This window comes from Tachypleus tridentatus, chromosome 9 (assembly GCF_004210375.1).
Source record: "Tachypleus tridentatus isolate NWPU-2018 chromosome 9, ASM421037v1, whole genome shotgun sequence".
NCBI classification, from domain to species: domain Eukaryota; kingdom Metazoa; phylum Arthropoda; class Merostomata; order Xiphosura; family Limulidae; genus Tachypleus; species Tachypleus tridentatus.
The window spans coordinates 43050696-43072316 of record NC_134833.1 but is presented as its reverse complement, the minus strand read 5'-3'; the positions used below and the strand labels follow the sequence as shown (position 1 = coordinate 43072316).

Sequence of the window (21621 nt, the reverse complement as noted above, 5' to 3'; positions counted from 1 at the left end):
GAACTACCCGTTAGTCGTCCTGGCGAGTTGTTATTACACTTTTGCTGCATGTCATTTAGCACTTTTATTACTTTAGCTTTTAGTACTGGCCATAATGACACATAACCCAGAACCAGGACTGGAAAGACCAATTTCAGGTGGCTAATGGTGGTTTTTCTACTTACCTGTTAGTCTTCCTGGCGGGCTATGATAATTACCATTCTGCTACAGGAAGTCCTTTACAACTTTGTAGACTGGATGTCAACATTGGTCTTACACCATTTTGTTTTAATTGCTGTTTTGTTTATACCTTTGTTTCCTTTTACGAATTTTACTACATTTATTTTGCTTTTACCTTTTTACAGGATATTTGGCTAATTTTTATTACTATTTTGATATATGTCTTTTAACATTTTTCTTATTTTACCTTTTGATAATGGTTGTTATGACAACATAACCTGGAACCAGGACTGGAAAGACCAACCACAGGTGACTGATGGTGATTCTTGTATTTACATGTTAGTCTTCCTGGCAGGTTATGATCATTACCATTTTGTTAAAGAAAGTCCTTTACAACTTCTCTTACTCTGCTTTCTCTCTTAACATTGTAGACTAGGTGTCAATATTGATTTTGTACTTTTTCTGTTTTTCAATGATGTTTTGTTTTACCTTCATTCCCTTTTATGTATTTTACTACATTTAATTTTTACCTTTTTACCAGACGTTTGGCGCAGATAGCCTAGCTGCTTTGTGCCATAAAACACTGAATCAAACAATCAAGAATCAATCATGTTGTAAGAAAAAATTTTAAGAACTTGCTTGTAAATAGTAAAAATGTATATATATGTATAATGTAACTAAAATGTGATTGTATTTGCAAAGTACTTCTTCTGGTCCACCCAAATACAGCCAAGACAAGTCAGTTTTAAATTATTGGATATGGTAATGTGTGCTGTCTCATTGTAACTTTTGTGATGTTAGCTAGCAGTCACTGAAAGGTCAGTATATTAAATATATATAATGTTATGACATCTAAGCTATTTAGACCAAACATTTGTGTTTTTCAAGTTATAATTTGTATTCATTCTGCAATGAAAAAAACATGATTCTTATTTATTTCCTAATTTTTTTATGGTAGTTCAGATCAATTAAATATACCAAATAGGTATAGAAATTCTGATTTGATAATGAGAATAATAGACAAAATATAAAGATTTTTCTTGAAAAAACATTTGATAATTATGGAGGTTATAAAGATTTCACATGTCTAATTTGAAAAGTTTCTGATGTAAAAGTATTTTTAAAATGAAAATTACTCTGCATGTTGGACAGTCAACATTTTGAAAGAAAAAGGTTTAGAAGAAAATCTTTACTTGAAAATAAATATTAAAACTTAATACAAAATCTAATATTTTGTGTACAAAATCCTTGTAATATTCACTAATAACTTGCAAAATTTTGTAAACGTGTGTATATTGTCAAAAATTAAAATTAGTGTATGTACACTCATGGTTATGAACTGGGTAGATTCCATCTAACCCATAATAGAAGGATTAAGATAATTTTGTTTTTTTAATTGAATGATTAGCTTATTAAAAGAGTTGCCATCAGAAGTGGTGGAAGTCAGTACCTTACAGGAGTTTAAAAGGGGAATCACTCCTTGAAGAAAAAAGCATGGGTTTATTTAATTAAGGCATTTGTTTCAAATGAATAATCTAAGTGACAAAATTCAGGGTGTGAGTACAAGTTTCACCAGCTTATGTAATTGATTTAGTTGTGCGGACATGTGAAAGCTGCTTTTATTGTAAATAGTAATAAATTGCTATTGTGACTTGTAACACTGCACAAAAACTTAGTATGCATACATGCTTATAATATTATATGTTAAGAGTATAATAAAGTTATTTCACATAAAAACTTATTTCACAGTAGAACCATTAAAATTTATGTTTTTATTACTACAAAAGCATAAACTTATTTATGTATATCCTTTATTTTATCTGGGACAGTTAAAAGTAGTTTGAACTTTTTCACATCTGTATGCCCTTCTTGTTTATTTTAATAAAAGTTTTAAACTAAACTTGTTTTTGATTATTTTCTATTAAATTTTTCATGCAATATTCATATATTACAACCATTGTTTCAAGGAAGAAAATGTTGCAAATCTTGTTACATTTCTGCGCTGTTTGACAGAAGAAATGCATCATCATGACCCAAATTCAATTGTGATATGGTATGATAGTGTGACCAAAACAGGAGAATTAGACTGGCAGAATGAACTGAATGATAAAAATAGGTATGGCTTTATTGAGAAATAACAGTTTGCTGTGCATTAGTGGTTATAATTTTGTGCACATTTAGATACAATACAGAGCAAAGGATGAAGTAGTGTCTATATTTTAGTTAAAATAATATTTATGGTTACTAATGTATAGTGTAAAAGTTGTAGGTAATACTTTTGTCATTTATACTTAGGGAAAAGTTTTCCTAAATAATTAACTTCTAAGGTACTTATATTAAATTTTATCTAAAGATATATTTGTGCAAAGTAATGTTTAGGTTTAAATTTTCAAAACATATTTCTTTGCCACTAACACTACAGGCATTAATCAACTGCCAAGATTTCTTCCTTTTCTAACCTAACCATTGTTCTGATTTTATGCAGACTTGCTCCAGTATTTTGTACTCCACTTAATTGTCCTTGGTGATATTTGTCTTCTAACACTCTCCACTTACATCAATACCACCCTCTGCCTTGGTGCTGTATACACATGTATACAAGCATTCAGATAATGCTATCACTTTTTCTATATAAAGCTTTCACTAGTCAGGTCTTTCTGTGTTATGATTGTTAGGGAATATTTTGAGCATACTTTGTGACTGAGCTGATTTTTGTGAAAACAATATTTTACAATCCAATGTATGCCATGAATTTGTAGATGGTAATTTCCAGCATGGAGGCATATCAAGTATCTCCTATCTTATATCTGATGTTTAGCATTGTTTAAGAATTATAGGGGAAGCAGTCACTCTCAGTTGAGGTTGTCTGTGACCTTATCTATAGTGAGATTATGGTGTTTCTGTAAGTCTCTCTGAAGATGTATCTGCAGGCAATCCTGGACATTCTGGAAAGAACTTGGATTCACTCTTTTCTTGTGCCAGAATCACTAAGTCTATTGATGATGATCTGGACTCATTGGTAGCTTGCACATTGGTTCAGTTGTTGGTTTATGCATTCATCCCTGTTATTGTTGTGTTCTTGACTTTCATTGACCTTTAAAGGAGGTCATATTTCACTCCTATTCAAGGGTCCTGACCCCAACATCAGTTCTTTGGTCCATTTGTACCCAGAATAGACCCTGTCCATATCAAATGGTTTCACTGCTCATTTGAATGCCATCTGTGATAGGACTTGTCTCTGAGAATTTGTGTATGTTTAAACTTTAACCACAGATTCCTGAGCACTACAGGTCCTTGAGTCAGAATCAGTCATTCAGTTCACATTTTTACCACCATAATTCACCCATCCTGTTGGGTTTCTGTCTTCCATATTATTCCTATAATTCACTAATCTTCAGTTAAGTGAAGAGTAATGAAGGTATTTGAATTAATCCAAAGATATTATGATATTGTTTTTGTGTACAGACCATTAAAGGTTGACTGCCAGCTCTTGGAACAACATATAATGTTATAAATATTACAAGAGACTTTAAACATCATGAAAAATCATAAACTATAAGATAGAATATATAAATAACTTAGATGGAAAATGCAGTGTTGCTGTTTTTGACAAAATTTGGTTGTGTATGACATTGTATTGATGGGTGTGCAGCATTTTGGCTGGCCTATGGATATAAAGCATTTGGTCAAAAAAAATAAATTAGATTTTCTTAGATTTTGATATAGAGCCCATTTTTCATTTGATAGCTTTAATTTTCTCAAAACTGATTCTCAAATGCACCAACTTTAACCATTTTGTATTGTAAAAAATTAACAGCAACAACAGACATAGAATATAACAAAAAAGAATAATTTTCAGTGTTTTGCTAGTTATGAATTGGACACTTAAAACATTTATGTACTGTAATTTTAATAACTGCCAAACATCATTCTGCATCTGCATATGGTACCTTTTAAGCCTTGTCTTCAAAATAGAGCATTTAATGCAGATATTATGATGAATAAAATTACAGATATTAATTTATAAAAATTATTCGAACAATTCAGTTGACAGTGTATTTTATCTTGATTTCTCAATGTGTGACTCTCAGATGTTTTATATTTTATACCATACCTCATAGTAACTATAGGCTTCCAGTAATGCAAAGGATTTGTATGTACCATTTGTTTATGATGCTGTGCAAGGTATTTAAATTGATACATCAATCTGACTTTGTTATTCTTCAAACTTTTTACTGATCAAAGGTTTGAATAAGTTTTATCAAGAAAGACAAATAAATTTTGGTATTTTGTCTCTTGGACAAGAAGGTTTATTTAAAAAAACAGTGGAACTTTGTACTGTTTTAATTGTTTGGGGTACACAATGTGATGAGACTTAATGAATTTGAAAATAGATTAATGTAAATGACATTTATTTTAATAGGATATTTTTTGAAGCATGTGATGGAATCTATGTTAATTACACCTGGAAAGAAGAAAACTTGGGTCGCACCTGTCAAGAATCAGGTTTGAGAAAATCTGATGTTTTTATGGGTGTTGATGTCTTTGGACGTGGCACTTTAGGAGGTGGTGGTTTCAATATTGATAAAGTAAGTTTAGAGGAATTCTGAATCCTAATTTTATGTTCAATCTAAATAATGAACAAATGCTCAGTGAATCTTGTTAGTATTGATATTGCAGATAAACCACAGTTTTTTTAACAGAGAAGGTTGGTAGCATATAATTTTCGTTTTCAGATTGTTTGATATATTATGGCAAAATCAGTATGCTTCATGTTCACACTAGTTGTTGAGACCTGGCAACTGATTTAGCACAGGTAATAAAACCATAAAATTATATAATACTGCCTTTTCAACATGCTATATCGTTACTTAAATTTAATCATGTTGTTAAAATCTGTCATAACAGATTTAACATTACATTATGCTTTGTTTGAAAACAAAGCACAATTAATACATAAACCTCTAATTGCTCATTTGAGGTGCAATGCACTTGCAAGGGATTTTTTTCTACCTGTACCTGTATGTGGAGTCTCTTTTCTCGTATGAGCTTCAGAGATGTTCTTTTCTTCCATGATTATGCAGTCACAGTGTCTTCATTTTGCCTTGTGCTTTATTTTCTTCTTGGAAACCTTCCTTACCATTTTCCATACAAATTAATGGAGTTATTTTCCACTTTTATTGTTGTTCATTTATTCATATAAACACCATTATTTCCTTTCTTTTTGTTTTTTTTATGATTTCTGGAGTTCTAATCACCCTTTACCTTGCCATTTTCTTCATGGACAACTTTTTTTCCTTATCTGCTGGAAATAAAGTTTATTCTTGAAATTTTTCAAGATAAATGTTGTATACTCTTGACTGATTGCACCTCTTTGCAATATTTTCTATTCCACTTAAATGTCTAGGAATTTTAAAGGAAATTTTGAATCTTGTGTCTTTTCTGAAGGTATTTCACACATAATTTCCCTGTTTTTGGAGTGTTATTGGAAGATTTCTTTTTTTTTTAAACTACAACTTTTTCTGCAATAAGCTGTTTATTGGGTTTTGAATTTTATCTAGATTGTTATGTATTTCTCTTAATTTTTTTTATGATAAGTTCAGTAGTTATATAATGAATATTGTGTGAGAACAGTTTTATTAACATAACATAGAAGCACCCTAAAATAGCCAAATAGTTCAACAATACTTTCTCATGGACCATACAATCAGATTTGCAAAATTTTCACGTTTCAGTTCTCTTTCTTGTGACATAAATTGCCACTTTACAGTAAATACATCCATTGACCAAGCTAAACTGTGGACTTGGGATGTGTTGCAAAATAATTGATCTGAAATGCTAATGAAAGACAAATGTTGAATGTACCTTTCAAGAACAACATTGTCTGCCTATCAGTGATTCTTACTTAAAATGATTCTAACTAGATGAATATATAAGTTAAAGCAATTGTGTTCAATGATGTGAAATGTAATCTGATATCATTTTAGTTGAAGAATATTTTTATTCAAGACAAAGTATAGAGGAAAACCTATATATGGGTAATCTTTAACATGATGTTTAACATTATTTGTTGTCAAGCCCTTGGTTACTGGGTTCAAATCAGTAATGGAAGACAAGTCCACCCTAGCTGCTGAGCCAGTTACCTTGAAGCCTACCCTGATGAGTTTGAATGGATTATGTTACAAACCCATATAAAAATTGAGTTTGGGCAAAAGGTGTGATTGTTCCTGACTTCAAGATTGCTCCATAATATTTCGGGCTTTCCAACTGTTCTAGGTCTTTCAGCTGAGTTCCTGAGATATACAGACATAAAATGGCAGTTTATGTATACATGCAAGACTTGCACTACTCTAACTCCATGTAAGTTTTAATTGCTACTCTCCTTTCACTAATATTGCTAGTTGGAAATATGATATGTGGTGCAAAAGTCATTAAAGTTAAAGAACTAATGTTCATAGAGTTAGAAGTATTATAGATCTAATATAAGATACTGAAAGCTTAAGCTTTTATGTTATCATTGTTATTGTTTTTTATTCATCATAAGCCATCATTACTTATGTTAAAGTGTATATCTTTTGATGTAAATTGGACTCAGTGTAATTTATTCCTTGATTTACATGTAAATTTCCTTGAGTTGGTTGACTTGTGTACCCACTCATGACTCCATATCTGGGCCTTTAAATAAATCTATTATAATGGGTATCTTGCTGCTTCAAATGACATTTTCTCATTCCCATGATAGAACATTTTTACAACTCAATGTGTGAGGACAACATGGGAACTATTGGTCAATTTTGACTCTTCCACACTCTAAAATAAATTAACTTAGAAACAACAGTTCTTATCATTTGTATACTTATTAAGCTCTTTCTTAAACTCATTTAAATTTACTTCGTATATAACATTTGAAGATAACTCATTCCAAAGGCTGTCTACCCTTTTAGAAAAATAACACTCATTAGGTAAGTTTACTCCTACCATGCAAAAATACTTACTTCCCCAGTCCTATTATTTTCAATGTTAAATATGATGCAAAAACACTACCAGTTCCCTTTACAATATTAATCAGATCTCCCATATCTTTTTTTTTTTTTTTAAGAGAAAACAATTTGAGAGATTTTAGCCTCTCCTCATATGACAACCCATCCATCCCAGGCATCATTCTATTACCCCTTTCCAACAATTTTGTCTTTCCTAAGGTAAGGAGTCCTAGACTGAACACAGTATTCCAAATGCAGTCTAACTGGTGACCTGTAGAATAACATTACAACCTCTTTAGACTTGTATTCAGTACTTCTATAGGAACAGTCTAAAATCCCATTTGCTCTACTATTAGTAACAGCAAACTGCTTGGGTGGCTTCGGAGACTGATTGACCATTACACCAAGATCCATTTCTTTCATGTCATTCTTAAGGTTATTTCCATTCAAATTATACTTCTAATTTAAATTGATAGCCCACATACATTATCTTGCATTTATTATAATTAAAACCCATCTAAATAAATCATCTAAATTCTTTTGTTAATCAGCAGCTTCCTCTTCAGCTATCAATGCCCAAGACCTTAATATTATCTGAAAATTTAAGTAATTTATCAACTTTTCCTCCATCCATGTCATTGATGTAAATCAAAAAGATCAAAGGTCCCAAGAAAGAGCCCTGGGGTACCTCACTGATGACCTTTAATTCATTTTGGTGTAACTTCAGTTTTTAAAATCCTCTGCTTTCTTCCATCCAGCCACTTTTCTATTCAATTTGCTAATTTATCTCCCACTTTTGATAATATGTAATCATTGAAGTCTCCTGTCACACCAGTCCATATAAATTTCTGAAATTTATGGTGCTTTTGTAAAATTTTTATTTCTTCTTTGTTTTTTATTTGTTGCTACCATTTTCTTTCTGTAAGCAGTTTGTTTACCTTGAATATTTAAAATTTTATCATTAAAAATTTTCCACATCTGATCAGTGTCTACAAATAACTCTGCTGCCCAGTTCACAACAGATACTTTTTGTTGCATCCCTTCAAAATATGTAATTATTCCTTATCTATTTAAGCAGCAAAACATTGAACCTAATAGAGCAAGGATCACTTGTACCCAGGTATTCTCTAACTTTCACTCTTCCAATAATTTCTGTATTTAAAATTAACAATAGCATTGTTTCTAGTAGGTTCCTTGATTAATTGGTGAAGAAAGCCATCCTGAACAGTTTCCAAATACCTTTCTCCCTCATGGTTTTACCAAGAGTTCCCAATCTGTATGCCTGAAATTGAAATTGCCCATTATTAGTACTTTATCCATATTAAATATCCTTTAATCTTATATTTCAGAGAAATGCGTGTCATCTAATAATCTACATTTAACCATGTTTTGGTTGTTCCCATTACATTAAAATCCTACATTCTTACCAGTGCTTTAAAGTAATCTTTTATGTTTCTTGAACTTCTAGCATTACAGTAGTAAATATTGAGCCTAATCTTATAACTATGTCTCTACTCATTTCCTATGCTAAACTTTTATCTGCCTTTGATTCATTTTGCATTTAGACTTTTCTGGCCCTCACCATGATCTAGTCATAGTTTAAAACTTGCCTTGCAGCTGAGTTTAATAGCCTTATCAAACAAACCAGCTCTTACCCTATTTGAATGTAAACCATCCATTCTATAAAGCTTCTTCTTTATCACTGAACCAATCCACGTCAAACCAGCCTACCTGCTGTTCCTTACCTACAAAGCTTTGCATTTAGACCTAGTGACCTACTTGTAACTTCATCCTCACAGTTAACTCTGGGCAGTAGCACTGAAAAAAATGTTAGTCTCTTTCTGTAAATGCCTTTATTAACCTCTTGTACCCATTAATAAGATTCTCTGACCTACCTTTCCCTACATCATTAACCCCTATATGCACCACAAAAACTGCATCTATGGTAGCCCCTTTATTATATCTCCTCTGTCAGTTACATCCTTCACTTGTGAACCTGGGTTGCATAATCTGATTCTTTTCTCCCTGTGTACCCTATAGATTATTCTCTCCACATGCCCTGTCAAAGAATCACCTATAACTATAACCTCTTCAATCATCCACATTGTTTTCTGACCATTTTGTTTTCCATTTTTCCATTAGTTCCTCATCTACACAAGCCAAGTGCTAAAATTTGTTGCTCAACAGAATAGGCTCATTGTAACTGAATTCACTACTTCTTACTCCAATGGTAGTACATCTATCTTCCAAATGTCATTGTTAGCAGATGCATTTCTTGCATGTAAATGCATAAGCTCTTCCTGAAATCCTATTCTAATTTCCATAGTCTGTTTTTCTTTATGTATTTCCTCTTCTTTGATTAGGATAGCCTCCAACCTAAAAATTCTACATAAAAATTACATATCTTCATCACTAACTTCCTTAAAAGTGCATGCCAGTCCAGAGTTACCAAATAAAACCTTCTATTTGCAACCATTACTCCTAACAGACTATGAACACTAAATTCCTACACTAGTTTTAAGTATTGTATTTATACTTATAGTCTGAAAATAAATACTTAATACCAAATACCAGTAGCATATTGCTAACAGTTTTAAAGTTGAGCTTAATAGTAATAACTAATAATATTTTTTTAATCACTACTTTGGCTTCACATAAAAATTTATCTTTAATCACAGAGGACTTAGAACTTAATTTATTAGCCTAATAGTGTATGTAAAGTTAATAAAATGTGTTTAATTGGATTTATAATCTATAAGTTATAGCAGTATAAGATGAAGTTAAAATGCCAAGAAACAATAAACTAGTTTTTTAGATTATATTTATTTAATAAAACAATGTATCTATTTTGTTACCATTTTAAATTTATCTAAGCCTAAAATACGATTACATACAAACATCTTTTAATGTAGTAGTCAAATTTACACCATTAAACTCTTAAGTTAAAACTCTTACTGGTATATTATCATTTACCAGAATTACTATATCTTATTATTAGTGTTATTTAACACATAGTACTACAAATTACAATTCAAATATTAAATAACTTTCATAAATATGTAACAGCTTAATTTTTCAACCTTTCACATCTTTCAGAACCACTCCAATTTCCTTGGTTCTAACACTGAGAAGTCAGAGCCATTTGTCACTGAGAAATTTTATTATTGATTCTTAGAAATGTTGCATTTCTCCTGCCGTCATATCTAGCCTGTATGGAGTATTAGAATCGGAAGAATTGGAACCATCTTATCATTTGTGAATGATTTAGTGATTCAGAATATCTTTTCCTATTTCTTGTCCCAAGACATAAGGCAACTACAAACTTATCATGAGTATCTATACTCTCAATTAGTTTTTAGTTATCAGGATTTTCAGTTGTAGATTTACAGTAACTTAAGTTGTTACCTTGGATTTTGATTATGATATTTATTGACATCTCTAATACATGTCTTCACAATGCATATTTCCATTCATTGTGGTTCTTTTTTTCTTTTTTTTTTTTGTTTACCCTATGGTATCATCATGTTTGTGTGGATTTTAATTGTAATATGAACAACTGGTTTATTTTGGCAGAACTAATAAAAGTTTAATTCTGTTAAATTTAACTGATATTGGTTTTAGGTGGGATTCTCAGTTTAATTTTTCTACAACTAATATTCTTAACTGATGTGGAAATACTTGTCTTCCCTTGCTCATATTAATCTGCTCTCCAAGTGTTTTTTGTCCTTGATTGGCAGGTTCAGTTCATCTTTACCTTATATTTTTATTTCTGTGATTCTTAAATCTGTTTTATTTAGGAATTCTGGTTTTTGTAGACAGTCTCACATTTCTTAGAAAGGTTCACATCCTTTGTAGATAAGTGGCAACTAAACATTGATCTTTTAAAACTTTTTTTTTCTTTCCATTCTGTAATCTTGGGTGTGGCTGTCTTCAGTGAGAATTGTTTCAACAAATGTCTTTAAGATTATTCACTTTTTCATGTATTGTGTATAATTTTAAATGTGGTACACTTTTCTTTCTATAACTGATGCTAATCTAATACAAAGTAACTATGGAAGTTTTTACACTCAGATATTTAATGCAAAATTTGTAGTTTTGTGTTTCCATATCTTTACTGTGTTTTTTGGTTACTGGAGCCATCATTGTTTTTAGCCACTTTCTGAATTTTTTTCTTTTTGCAGGTTTTATGTCTTGAATTGCTAATATGCTCTATTCTGTTTTTGCTGCAAGTTTTAAATGTTCCACTATTCATAATCACCCTTCTGATCTGTAACTAATGTTTCTAGGTTCTTTTTATAACTACTGTTTGGCCTTTTAGCTTAAGATTTTGATTTCCTGATTCATTTGATGCTGCCAATCCTAACTTTATTAAAGTACTTTCTCCCACAGTTTGCATTTTGTTTTATGTTCTGAAATTTCTTATACCTTTGTTTGTCAGTATTAAATGTTGAAAAAGTAATGTTTTTACTGATATTTATATCGGATCATTCTTTGAGCTTTGTAGCTCACATGTAGATGTATATATATGTATGTCATGAGAAAAGTCATTTAAAGTAGCAATTGTTATTTGGAAATTGGTGTGTAGTTTTCTGGTTTTGTTTTTTGCACAAAGCTACACAAGACCTACCTGCGCAAGCCGTCCCTAATATAGCAGTGTAAGACTATAGGGAAGGCAGCTATTCATCACTACCCACTGCCAACTCTTGGGCTATACTTTTACCAACAAACAGTGGGATTGACTATCACATTATAATGTCTCCATGGCTGAAAGGGTGAGCATGTTTGGTGTGATGGGAATTTGAACACCTGCAACCCTTGGATTACGAGTTGAGTGCCTTAACTGCCTGGCCATGCTGGGCCATGTAGTTGTCATCATGGGTTATATGAAATTGACAATACTATGGTTGGTTGCTTTGTAGACAATAGCACTTCTATTTATTTTTTACCTAATTATGTTATAGAGATACAGTTTTAATTGTATTTAGGTGTTACTAGTATATTTGTTAATTATGTAGTAATTATGTTTTAAAATGCATAATTAAGAGGTTTGAACATTTTTTAAATATATATCATACTTTGCTTCCATTCTCAAGTCTGAGGATATCACTTGGCTAAGAAAAATGCTGTTGAAATGTTGCACATGTCTCTAAAAGAAACAAATTTGCCTTGAGGGTACCATTAACTTGTGTTGAGATAAGTGATAAAGGGCAAGAAAGGAAAATAAAATGTTAAAAATCAACTATATGTGAAAAAGAAATAAAATTATGAACTTAACAGATAGTCTACAAAGAATTAAGTTGTTTTTTTTCTATTTGTGAATTTTCATTATTTCTTTGCAATGTACATTGATGGTTTTTCAAAAATTGCATGTAGATATGGAAATATATGGTAAGTGGTTATCCTGTAGCATCAGCATTCTTGAATGAAAGGCAAAGATCTAGATTTGAAATCTGTATTTTTAAAAGTATGTGTTTATGTACATTTGTTATCTGTTGAGCATTGGCTCTATATAAAACTAATACTTTATCTTTCTAAAAAATAAAAAAAAATTAGTGTGGAAGTTTTTAAGTTGATTTGTCCACAAGACTGCAAAACTTGAAATATGTATAAGTTTTATAACCTTAATTACTGAAAGTTTTAATTGACTATAAGATATGGTGATCCAGTTGTGTATTTTATGCTGCTGTTATTCTTGAAGAAGCTGCTTGTTGAAAGGTTATAGAAAAAAAAATTTTTATTGTGGAAAAATTGCAATCTGTTTGCGTCATAACTTTTTTCATAACTTCTTACTATGAGAATATTCAGTGTTTTTATGACATGATAGAAAAAAGGTATAATCATCTTTCAGCCTTTAAAGCTCATTGGAGACTACAACTTATCTGCAGCTATCTTTGCTCCTGGTTGGGTACAAGAAACTTTGGGAAAAGAAAACTTTACTGACAATCAATACAAGTAAACCATTTTTTAAAATACTTTACATAGCTTGTACATTTGTACTGCTGGAAAAATTTATTTCATCTTCTTGAACTGTTTCTGCAGTAAGCTTCCTTTATGTGAACAACTTATTGAAAAAAAATATATGTTGATAAAGAAATAGTTTATTTTTTATCTTAAAACATTTGTATAGATGTCAGCTTGATTGTTTTTTTCTTGTTTGAGAGTAACAGCTAAGATGATGAACAAAACTGATAGGTAGTTAGTAACTAATTAGTAATTAGACTGGTAATCCTGTAGGGTGCTTGCCATTGCAGTGATTGATATCTAATCATTGTAATCTTACCATAAATACTTGACATGATACAGCCATAAGATTTAGAAGAAGTTAATTTAAACAACCACCTACATTTATATTTGAAATGTATTCATTACAAGGTAATTTCTAGAAGAGTTAATGTTAAATTACATTCCTGAAGGTAAGTAATACAACAGAAACAGAAACTGTTACACCCAGGACACACAGCTACATATACCTCATATAAGCAAATACACTTATATATTGAGGAAGCTCACTGTAAGAAAGTGAATTAAACTTTGTTTTAAAAGTTAGAAGCTTCTAGAGAAAACAACTTATATTCTAGTTGAATAATAATAATAATCTAGGAATCAAAACAGAATCAACAGTTCAGAAGACTTTGAAGTGTAAACTTCACAAAAACACCATTATTGCTTTAACAAAAACTGTTCCTTGGAATCTAAGGAAAAAGTAAGGAATACCAAGAAAAAGCAAAAAATAAATTTAAAAAAATCAGGCTTATCACTGTATTTCCCCATGTTGAAATTCTTTCAGAAAACATTCAAAGGATATGCAAATTTTATTACTTAAATTTTATCTTAATTTCAAGAAGAGAGATTAAAAAAAACTCAAATTTGATTTTGTTGTCATGTGATGATTCTTAGCTCTGAATTCTTCACTTTAAAATATTCTAATTTCTAAAATAGGTTTCTGCAGTTTCCAACCAATTAGAATTACAAACTATATGTAATTACAAGAAAAAAATATAAATTTTGAACTTTCTGCCTTCTTGAATTGTTGAGATATCAATAAATTTGATAGACCTATAAGAGAAGCCCTCCTCCCTCTTTGAGACTTTCAATAGTGTTCTTCAATAAATTATACATAAATTATGGATATGTTTATAACCAATACAAAAAACATATTCAACTCTATATCAGTGCTGCCCTCTATATATGAATTATTTTGCTCATCACTAGCCTTAAAGTCTCACCTAAAATCACGTGTTTCCAAGTGATACTGCTGCACTGTTGCATGCAATGAGCATGAGACAATCCTCCACTTTATTCTGAATCTGATATACCTTCTATGTATCCCATTCATGACAACGGGCATTTTCACAGTTTTTTTTCATTTTGCCTTCCCTTGCCAAATCATCTACCCATGCTGTTGTGTATCTACCTTGGCCTGTTTTTTTTATAATTGGGAGATATGTTACTTTTTTATCTCCTGTATTTTATTATTTTTTCATTCTTGTTTGTTCATTTCCTGCTTATGATTTTAAGGTTTTTCCTCTCTCTCAAAATATTGAATAATTTTTGTCTTGACTTTGTTTTGATGCATGCATGCTTTGTTCTTTTTGCCTTGTTACTGCATATGTCTGGGTTTAATATCGTACTATGTTCCCATTCTTTAACTTGCAAACTTTGGAGTTTTGCCTTTTGGCTTGGGGATCAGATCCTCTGTTTTGTGTTTAACTTTCTCAGGCTCATATTTCCCATCTTCCTGTTTTCCTCACTACATTTTTATATTATCTTTCCTCTATCTTTTTTTCTGAAACAATCCACCATTCCCCTGATAGGTTTTTGCCAAACACACTTTTGCACTTTTTTTCTATACTTTGACATGTTTTGTCTTCCTCAATTTTGTTGCTTCATACTTGGTTGCTCTATTGCTAGGAGTTGTTAGGGAGGATACCCTTCTCACCCAGATGTTTGCCTTGCTCTATTCTTAAAGACCTTTGTATTCTTCTTTATCTTTGCTGGCTTTCCATTTCTCTCATGCTTTTTTTTTTTTCTAACCCAGTTATATCTCCCATCCTCTCACTTCCTCTTCTCTCCTTGTCCTCTTTCCTGTTTGTCTGCTACTCATAGATTTCAGCACTGTCTCAGTGGTTAGCATCATCTAGATTTAAGAACAATAGCAGCCTGTTTACTTCAGGTTGTGAATATTTGATGTCCATTTGTGGCCAATGGTTGAGTACTTCTAGTTCTGTCAGAGGACCTTGCCCTTAATTCTTTCACTCCTGTACTTGTTACTTTCTCTCCTCCAAAAGATCCAGAGTGTCACCAGCATCTGTCAGAGACAGTGTTGGAGACTTGAATGGATGTCTAATCTTTCTTGATGATTTTATTCCTGTCCACCTGTTTTTCCAGGAAAGTCAGAGATTTGTATCTGGTCATAGATCTCTCGTGCCTCGATTGGTTTCTGAATCTACCTTGATATTCCATGGGGACTTTTCTCCCCCTCTTGTGATTTTTCTCCCCAGGAATTAGGATGAGTAGGATGGACAGTTCAGATGCATATTTTCACAGTCATGTTTCCCATTATTCAGAATTTCAATTTGTTCATTGAGGTGAAGTTTGTCAATGTTTCACTCTCCTTTGGTTGACACTGTACATTTTTTGCCAAGTTGTGTGTGCTTTACTCATCACATTCATGGCTTGGAATTGATGTTTCATCATTAGATAACTAACTTCATCCCAAGTGGCTTACTACAGCAATACTCTTCTCCTTGTTCAGAAAGCAGCTCATCTTGGTTGGTTTATAATGCCAGAGAAGTATTATTTTTCACCTGCTCAGTATTTGGTTCATTTGGGTGTATTCTTTAATTCTTACCTCAACAGGGCTCAGCCTTCTATACTTTCTTTAAAAGACAGATCAATTGGTTCCTTCTTTTCTCTTTCTCTGTGCAAGAGATTCTTTCTATTTTGGAGCCTTAGGCTTCTATGGAATCCCATATCCCCTCAGGTCATGCTCCAATATGTCATTTGCAGTGGAGTTGACATGATCAGTAGAACTTCTTAAGATTTTTTTTGTCTCCCTTATTCATCTTGCTCCTTCCCTGAACACCAGTTTCAGTTGGTGTCTCGACAGAACCAATACCACAGCAGGTATTCCTCTTCCTTCCACTAATTTTGACCTTTGTCTTTTTACAGATGATTTTCTGATAAGAGAAGCAATTATTTCAACTGTTTTGATTTTGGGTCAGTGAACCCCAGTAAGTTGACTCTTCACATGAATCTCCTGGTCCAATTTTTTAAGGTTTATTGAGCTCTGGATAATTTGATATAGTTTTAATTAGTCATCTGGTTAGAATCCATATGGAAAACTCATCCATTATTTCCTATATGAATTGTTAGGGTAGGAGTATTAGTCTCACTTTCCCATGCCTTCTCGTTTAAGCCCATTCCCAACAAGTACAGCTGGTGGTTTCTAATGTTTCAGATGCCTTAAATTGTGTTTTTGGTCATCCCTTAAGGCCCAACAATATTTTTCTCAGAGTGGTCCCTAAATCCTGATAATTACCAGTGGCTTTGCTTTCATTTAGGCACCTCTCTCATTGATGTTTTTGCCATTTATCACAATGCCAAACTTACCCTTCTCTAGCCTTTGTTCTGCATCCATTGGCTATGGCTTTAAATGCAATCAGTCAGAGCTGTTCCATCCTCCATCCTCTTTCTTTGTGTTTACTCTCCTATCATATTTTCTCTTGTGTTGTTTCCTCAGATGCGACACTCCTTGTGGTATCCAATTGGCCAGCCAGCTCAAGCATGATTTCCTCTGTTGAGCTTTCTCCAGTCCTCACTTTCTTTTCTCCATCTTCTCTCTTATTTTCTTCTTATTCTTCCATTTTCTATTCAGCTGTATCAGTCATCACTCTGACTTCACAAGTGAGATATTTCCAATCCCTTGTAAAATATTCCAGATTATTTTCAAATGTAGCTGTTCTTTTTTCTAATTCTTTTGCCAATCCTCCCTCCTTGTCTATAAGCAAAAGTAACATATATTTTGCAGTTGGTCACTACATCATTGTTTCTCTCTCTTCTCATTCTTTTATTCTTCATCTATCTGAATTCTGTGGCTTTTCAACTAAGATTTATCAGTATTGATTATCATTGGCTACCAGATGTCCTTTTTTAATACTTTCCAGTTTTCCTGTTACTGTCAAAATTGTCCTTCTCAGTTCCCACTGTGATGGTATATTATTTTCTCCATCTTCATCCTTCTGCCCTTCACTATTGGGGCATCATTGTTATATCCACCATTTAACCTTTTGGCCTCCTGTTCTTTATACCATCTATCCTTTAAAACTTGTTTGCCCATCCTTTCCATCTGTAGTTATTGATGTTCTGATATTTATTATCAATTCTGTGTGCATCCTCTTCCATTGTACTTGTATACTTTTCTATCCTAATCATGCTTTTCTCCCTAAAATGTCTACTGAATGTGAGTGATTTTGTTCTGTCTATGCAGTATGTTCTTATTTAGCCTACACTGCCTACACTGGGTCCTATTTGGAATCTCTTTTCATCCCACAATGTTTCTCCCATTATCCTAACTGGATGGCTTCATAAACTCATCTCTTTAGCATATTCTTCTTTGGATTGGGTGCTTCTAGATGTCTTCTCATCAAATTTTGCATCTGATGCTTTCTTTGTCTGTTCATTTCCAACATGTATTGAGGGAGATTGTTCAAGCTGGTATGTGGGCAACTTCTCATACTTTTGTTACACACTGTTTCTATCATCTGGGATGGAAATTGAACTATGTCTTTACTAAACTGTTAGAGAAGCCTTTACTGTAATATAATCTGGTAAAAAACTTGATTTGTCTTGATACTGGTGTCTGTTAAGGATGCATACAACAGGCAACTTACCTGCATCCTGTGGCTACTGGCTGAAGCAGGTTGCATCCCAGAAAGCAAGTATGATGAATTTCTGAAGGTGTTTAATCACTTTTCTGATGTTTTGCTTTCTGGAGATTCATCTTTCTTCACTTGCTTCAGACCTGATGATAATATATTGGATGTATTCTTCCATAACCACTTAGCTAAGAATTTAATCATCTTTTGGAGACTGAATATTGTGCTTATCCTGTTTCATGAATAAACAACAGTTGAACATGGGTTTTCAGTGAATACAGATATGATGGTGTAAAATCTTGCCAAGCAGTCTGTGGTAGCTCAGTATGTCACTGGTACTGAAGATGTGATTAACAGTAATTACTCCAAAGAGCTTCTTATTTCAGCAGCACATGCAGTACACAAACATAGCTGGAAGGCAAATGCAGACAAAAGGAGACTTAGAAGAGAAATCATCAGAAAAGATCCTTTGTGGAGGAGCTTTCAAACATCAAGGCAGAAAATAAGCAAATGCACAAATATATCCAGGTTTTAATGAAATCAGCTAAAAGATACACAGGAAAATCCAAAGCTACTGGAAAACTGTTTAATTTCTAACTCCAACAGCTTGGGAAAAACTGCTAAAGAAAGAGAGCAAAACTTTTAAATCTATGGAATTGGAATTAGAAGAGAAAATGAAGGAACTGTAGAAATCATTTAATTTTAACAGATATCCTCATCCTTATCCAGCACAACTTACATTTGTAATTATGTATCACTTTATTTTTGTATACAAATTTGAAATAGTTGGGTTTGTATTGAAGCAATCCAACTAAATTACCTGCCTGCTCAAGAAGATAGCAGTTGTCTTTTTTACCTTAAACAGTTTCCAAAGAAATTAAAGTTTAAATACGAAATGTTTGTGATATATTATAAAATTTACATGTCTGTCCAGCTTCAAGTTTTAGCTAACCTGTTTCCATCATCATCATGGAAATCCATATCTTTAGCGAGATCCTGACATTTCATGATTTTAAAAATTGCTGAGATCACCCTGTTTCCTTTGCTTTGTTAAACAAGTAAAATATGCATGATTTGCCTGCCACCTGGTAATTATTTTGCATAAAAATATACCAAGACATCTCGTTCACATTATAGTAACAGCAGTTGTGCCTTTTTATAGTTAGAAAATGCTGATAATACCTTTGTTGTTTGAGCAGTATAATTTCACCATGAAATTTATTTGGTCATATTTTCTCATAAAATTTTTCATGGATAGTGCTGTATCACCTTAACATACTATTACAGGATTTTCTAGTCTCATTTTTGTTCTTTTGATATCTTTTTATCTTAATAGTACTATTAAACACTAATTCTTGTTTACTGATAATGCCAATTTTACATAAAATAAGCATCCAACTAAATGTATAGATTGTAAAAGTTGAAACATTTGGTTTATATAAGTAAAATTCTAAGGTTTCATTAGATTTTAAGCATATTTGCAATTATCCTTAATGTTTGATTCTAGTGAGGATTAAGGATTTTTAATTATTTTGATGTTTTTTGTCATTACATTTTGTGTAATTCTGATTTTCTGATACTTTACATTTCAGATATAGAGTGCATGCAATTTAGGTAGGTAGTAGTTGACTTAGTTGAAATAGTTTGTTCTTTTCAGGTTTTGGGAAAATGTATGTGGTCTTTTACCTTTGCATGGATTTGTAGAACTTCCATTTATCACATCTTTTTGTCAGGGATTTGGACAGAAAATATTCAGAAGAGGAAAGGTGAGATTGTTGATGCTGGAATAACAGTTTTATTGTACTTAGAATAATCTAACTGGAGGTTGATTTGAAATTTATCATTCTCTGGTGTTCAAAACAAATACATTTTATGCATCCTAATACCTGAATGTTTTTGTTTGTTTTTTAACCAGCAGATAAGAAGTTTCAGAAAATTCTCCAATTACATTAGTTTGAGATTATTATACTTTATTTCATGTGGTAAAAAGTTATTGTGATGTTATTATCATCGTGCTTACACTAAAACTTGGATAAAATAATTATCTTCATTTAGTAGTTTTTTATTAATTTTTTCTTGCCTGGAAATGTGTTTATCTGCTCTTATATTTAGCTTAATAATCCATCATACAATGTTTGTGTTCAAGTTTTGTGCTACACTTCCCTTGTGTCCTCTGTACTCATTTCCTTCCCTTCACCTCAGGATTTTTAGTCAACATCTGTCAGAGGAAGTACAGGACTTACTCATTTATCAGATTGTTGAAACTGTTACTTATTATTCTGTGGGATACCACCCTTATCTGTTTGTTGTTCCTAAGAAAACCAGGGACTGGAGGCCTGTTATCAATTTGTTCCACCTCAGTTGTTTTGTTCACCTCCCCAGTTTTACCATGAAGTCCTATTTCTCCCTCCAGGTTCATGGATGGCTAAGATGGATGTTGTTAATGCTATCTGCATATTACTGTCTCAATGTAGTTTCATCCATATCTTCAATCCAGTCATCATGGGGTGATGTACCACTTTTGCTCCCTACCCATCAGGCTAGTTTCTGCACCTTATGTATTCTGTTGGCTGGTCAGGGCTTTTGATTCTCATCTTTTATGCCCTGTGATTGCATTTCCATTATTACATGAATTATTGGCTTGTTTTGGCCCATTGTGAACAGGAGTCAGCCAGTCATACTCATTTCAGTAGGCTAGTTTATAAAATTGGAGAAGTTTTACTTTTGTCCAATCCAATGCCTTGTACATTTTGGTATCTTTTTCAACACTTACCTCAATTGGGACATAATCTTCTCCTTTCTGACTCTTTTCTGTGGAATCATCAGTTTTTCACAAAATGGTCTTCTATGGCAATGCTGGTCTCCTTAGGCTATGCTCACATGCATTCCATACAGTGACCTTGCACAATCATTAGAATCTTGCTAGGGATACCTTAGATGCTCTGATTACATTTCCTTCTCCTGTACAGATGACCTGATTTGGTGATTATACAAGACTTGTATTGAGAAGAGTCCTGCATTCTCCTACTAAAATGGACTTGCATCTGTTTATGAATGCATCTCTTCAGGGCTGAGGTGCATGGGTTGATTACTAGGAAACTTTGAGTCATTGATGCATATATAAGCAGTCATTACATATCAATGTTATAGAGCTTGTAGCCATCCATCAGGCTATGGATCACTTCCTCCTCCTAACTAGACATTGTCTGTTGATGATTTATCCTAACAGTTTGATGGTGGTGGCAGATATCATGACTGGGTGCCATATTATGATTGATATCTCCATTTTTATACATTTGATGTCCTCTGTTGAGCCCACATGCACCACATTTATATAATTGCATGTCATGTCCATGGTGGTTACAGTCCAATGACATATTTCTCATCCATACAAGATTTATCTGGCAGAGTGGTCTCATCATCCTCCTATTTTCTGTGGCTTTTCATTTGGTGGGGATTTTCTCAGATTGATGCCTTTGCCACCACCCTGAATTACCCCTCTTTTAGCCCCTGAGACTACATCTTCAGGTTTAGACTTTCGATGCCTCCAGCCAAAGTTCACACAAAGTTTTATACGCTTATCCTCCTATTCAATTACTTCATTG

General features: G+C 32.5%; 1 protein-coding gene across 18 annotated transcripts in view; it reads left to right on the top strand.

Moving 5' to 3' along the window:
* Nucleotides 1-21621, top strand: part of ENGase (cytosolic endo-beta-N-acetylglucosaminidase) — a 69027-nt gene that overhangs the window by 25497 nt on the left and 21909 nt on the right. For all 18 annotated transcript variants that reach the window (XR_013013644.1, XM_076454043.1, XM_076454044.1 and 15 more), the window contains 4 exons: nucleotides 2127-2275; nucleotides 4583-4748; nucleotides 12988-13091; nucleotides 19674-19782. Coding sequence is in view for 17 of the 18 variants with exons in the window: in XM_076454043.1 (XP_076310158.1) it covers nucleotides 2127-2275; nucleotides 4583-4748; nucleotides 12988-13091; nucleotides 19674-19782 (528 nt within the window). In the remaining variant the exon portion in view is untranslated. The remainder of the gene's footprint in view (nucleotides 1-2126; nucleotides 2276-4582; nucleotides 4749-12987; nucleotides 13092-19673; nucleotides 19783-21621) is intronic.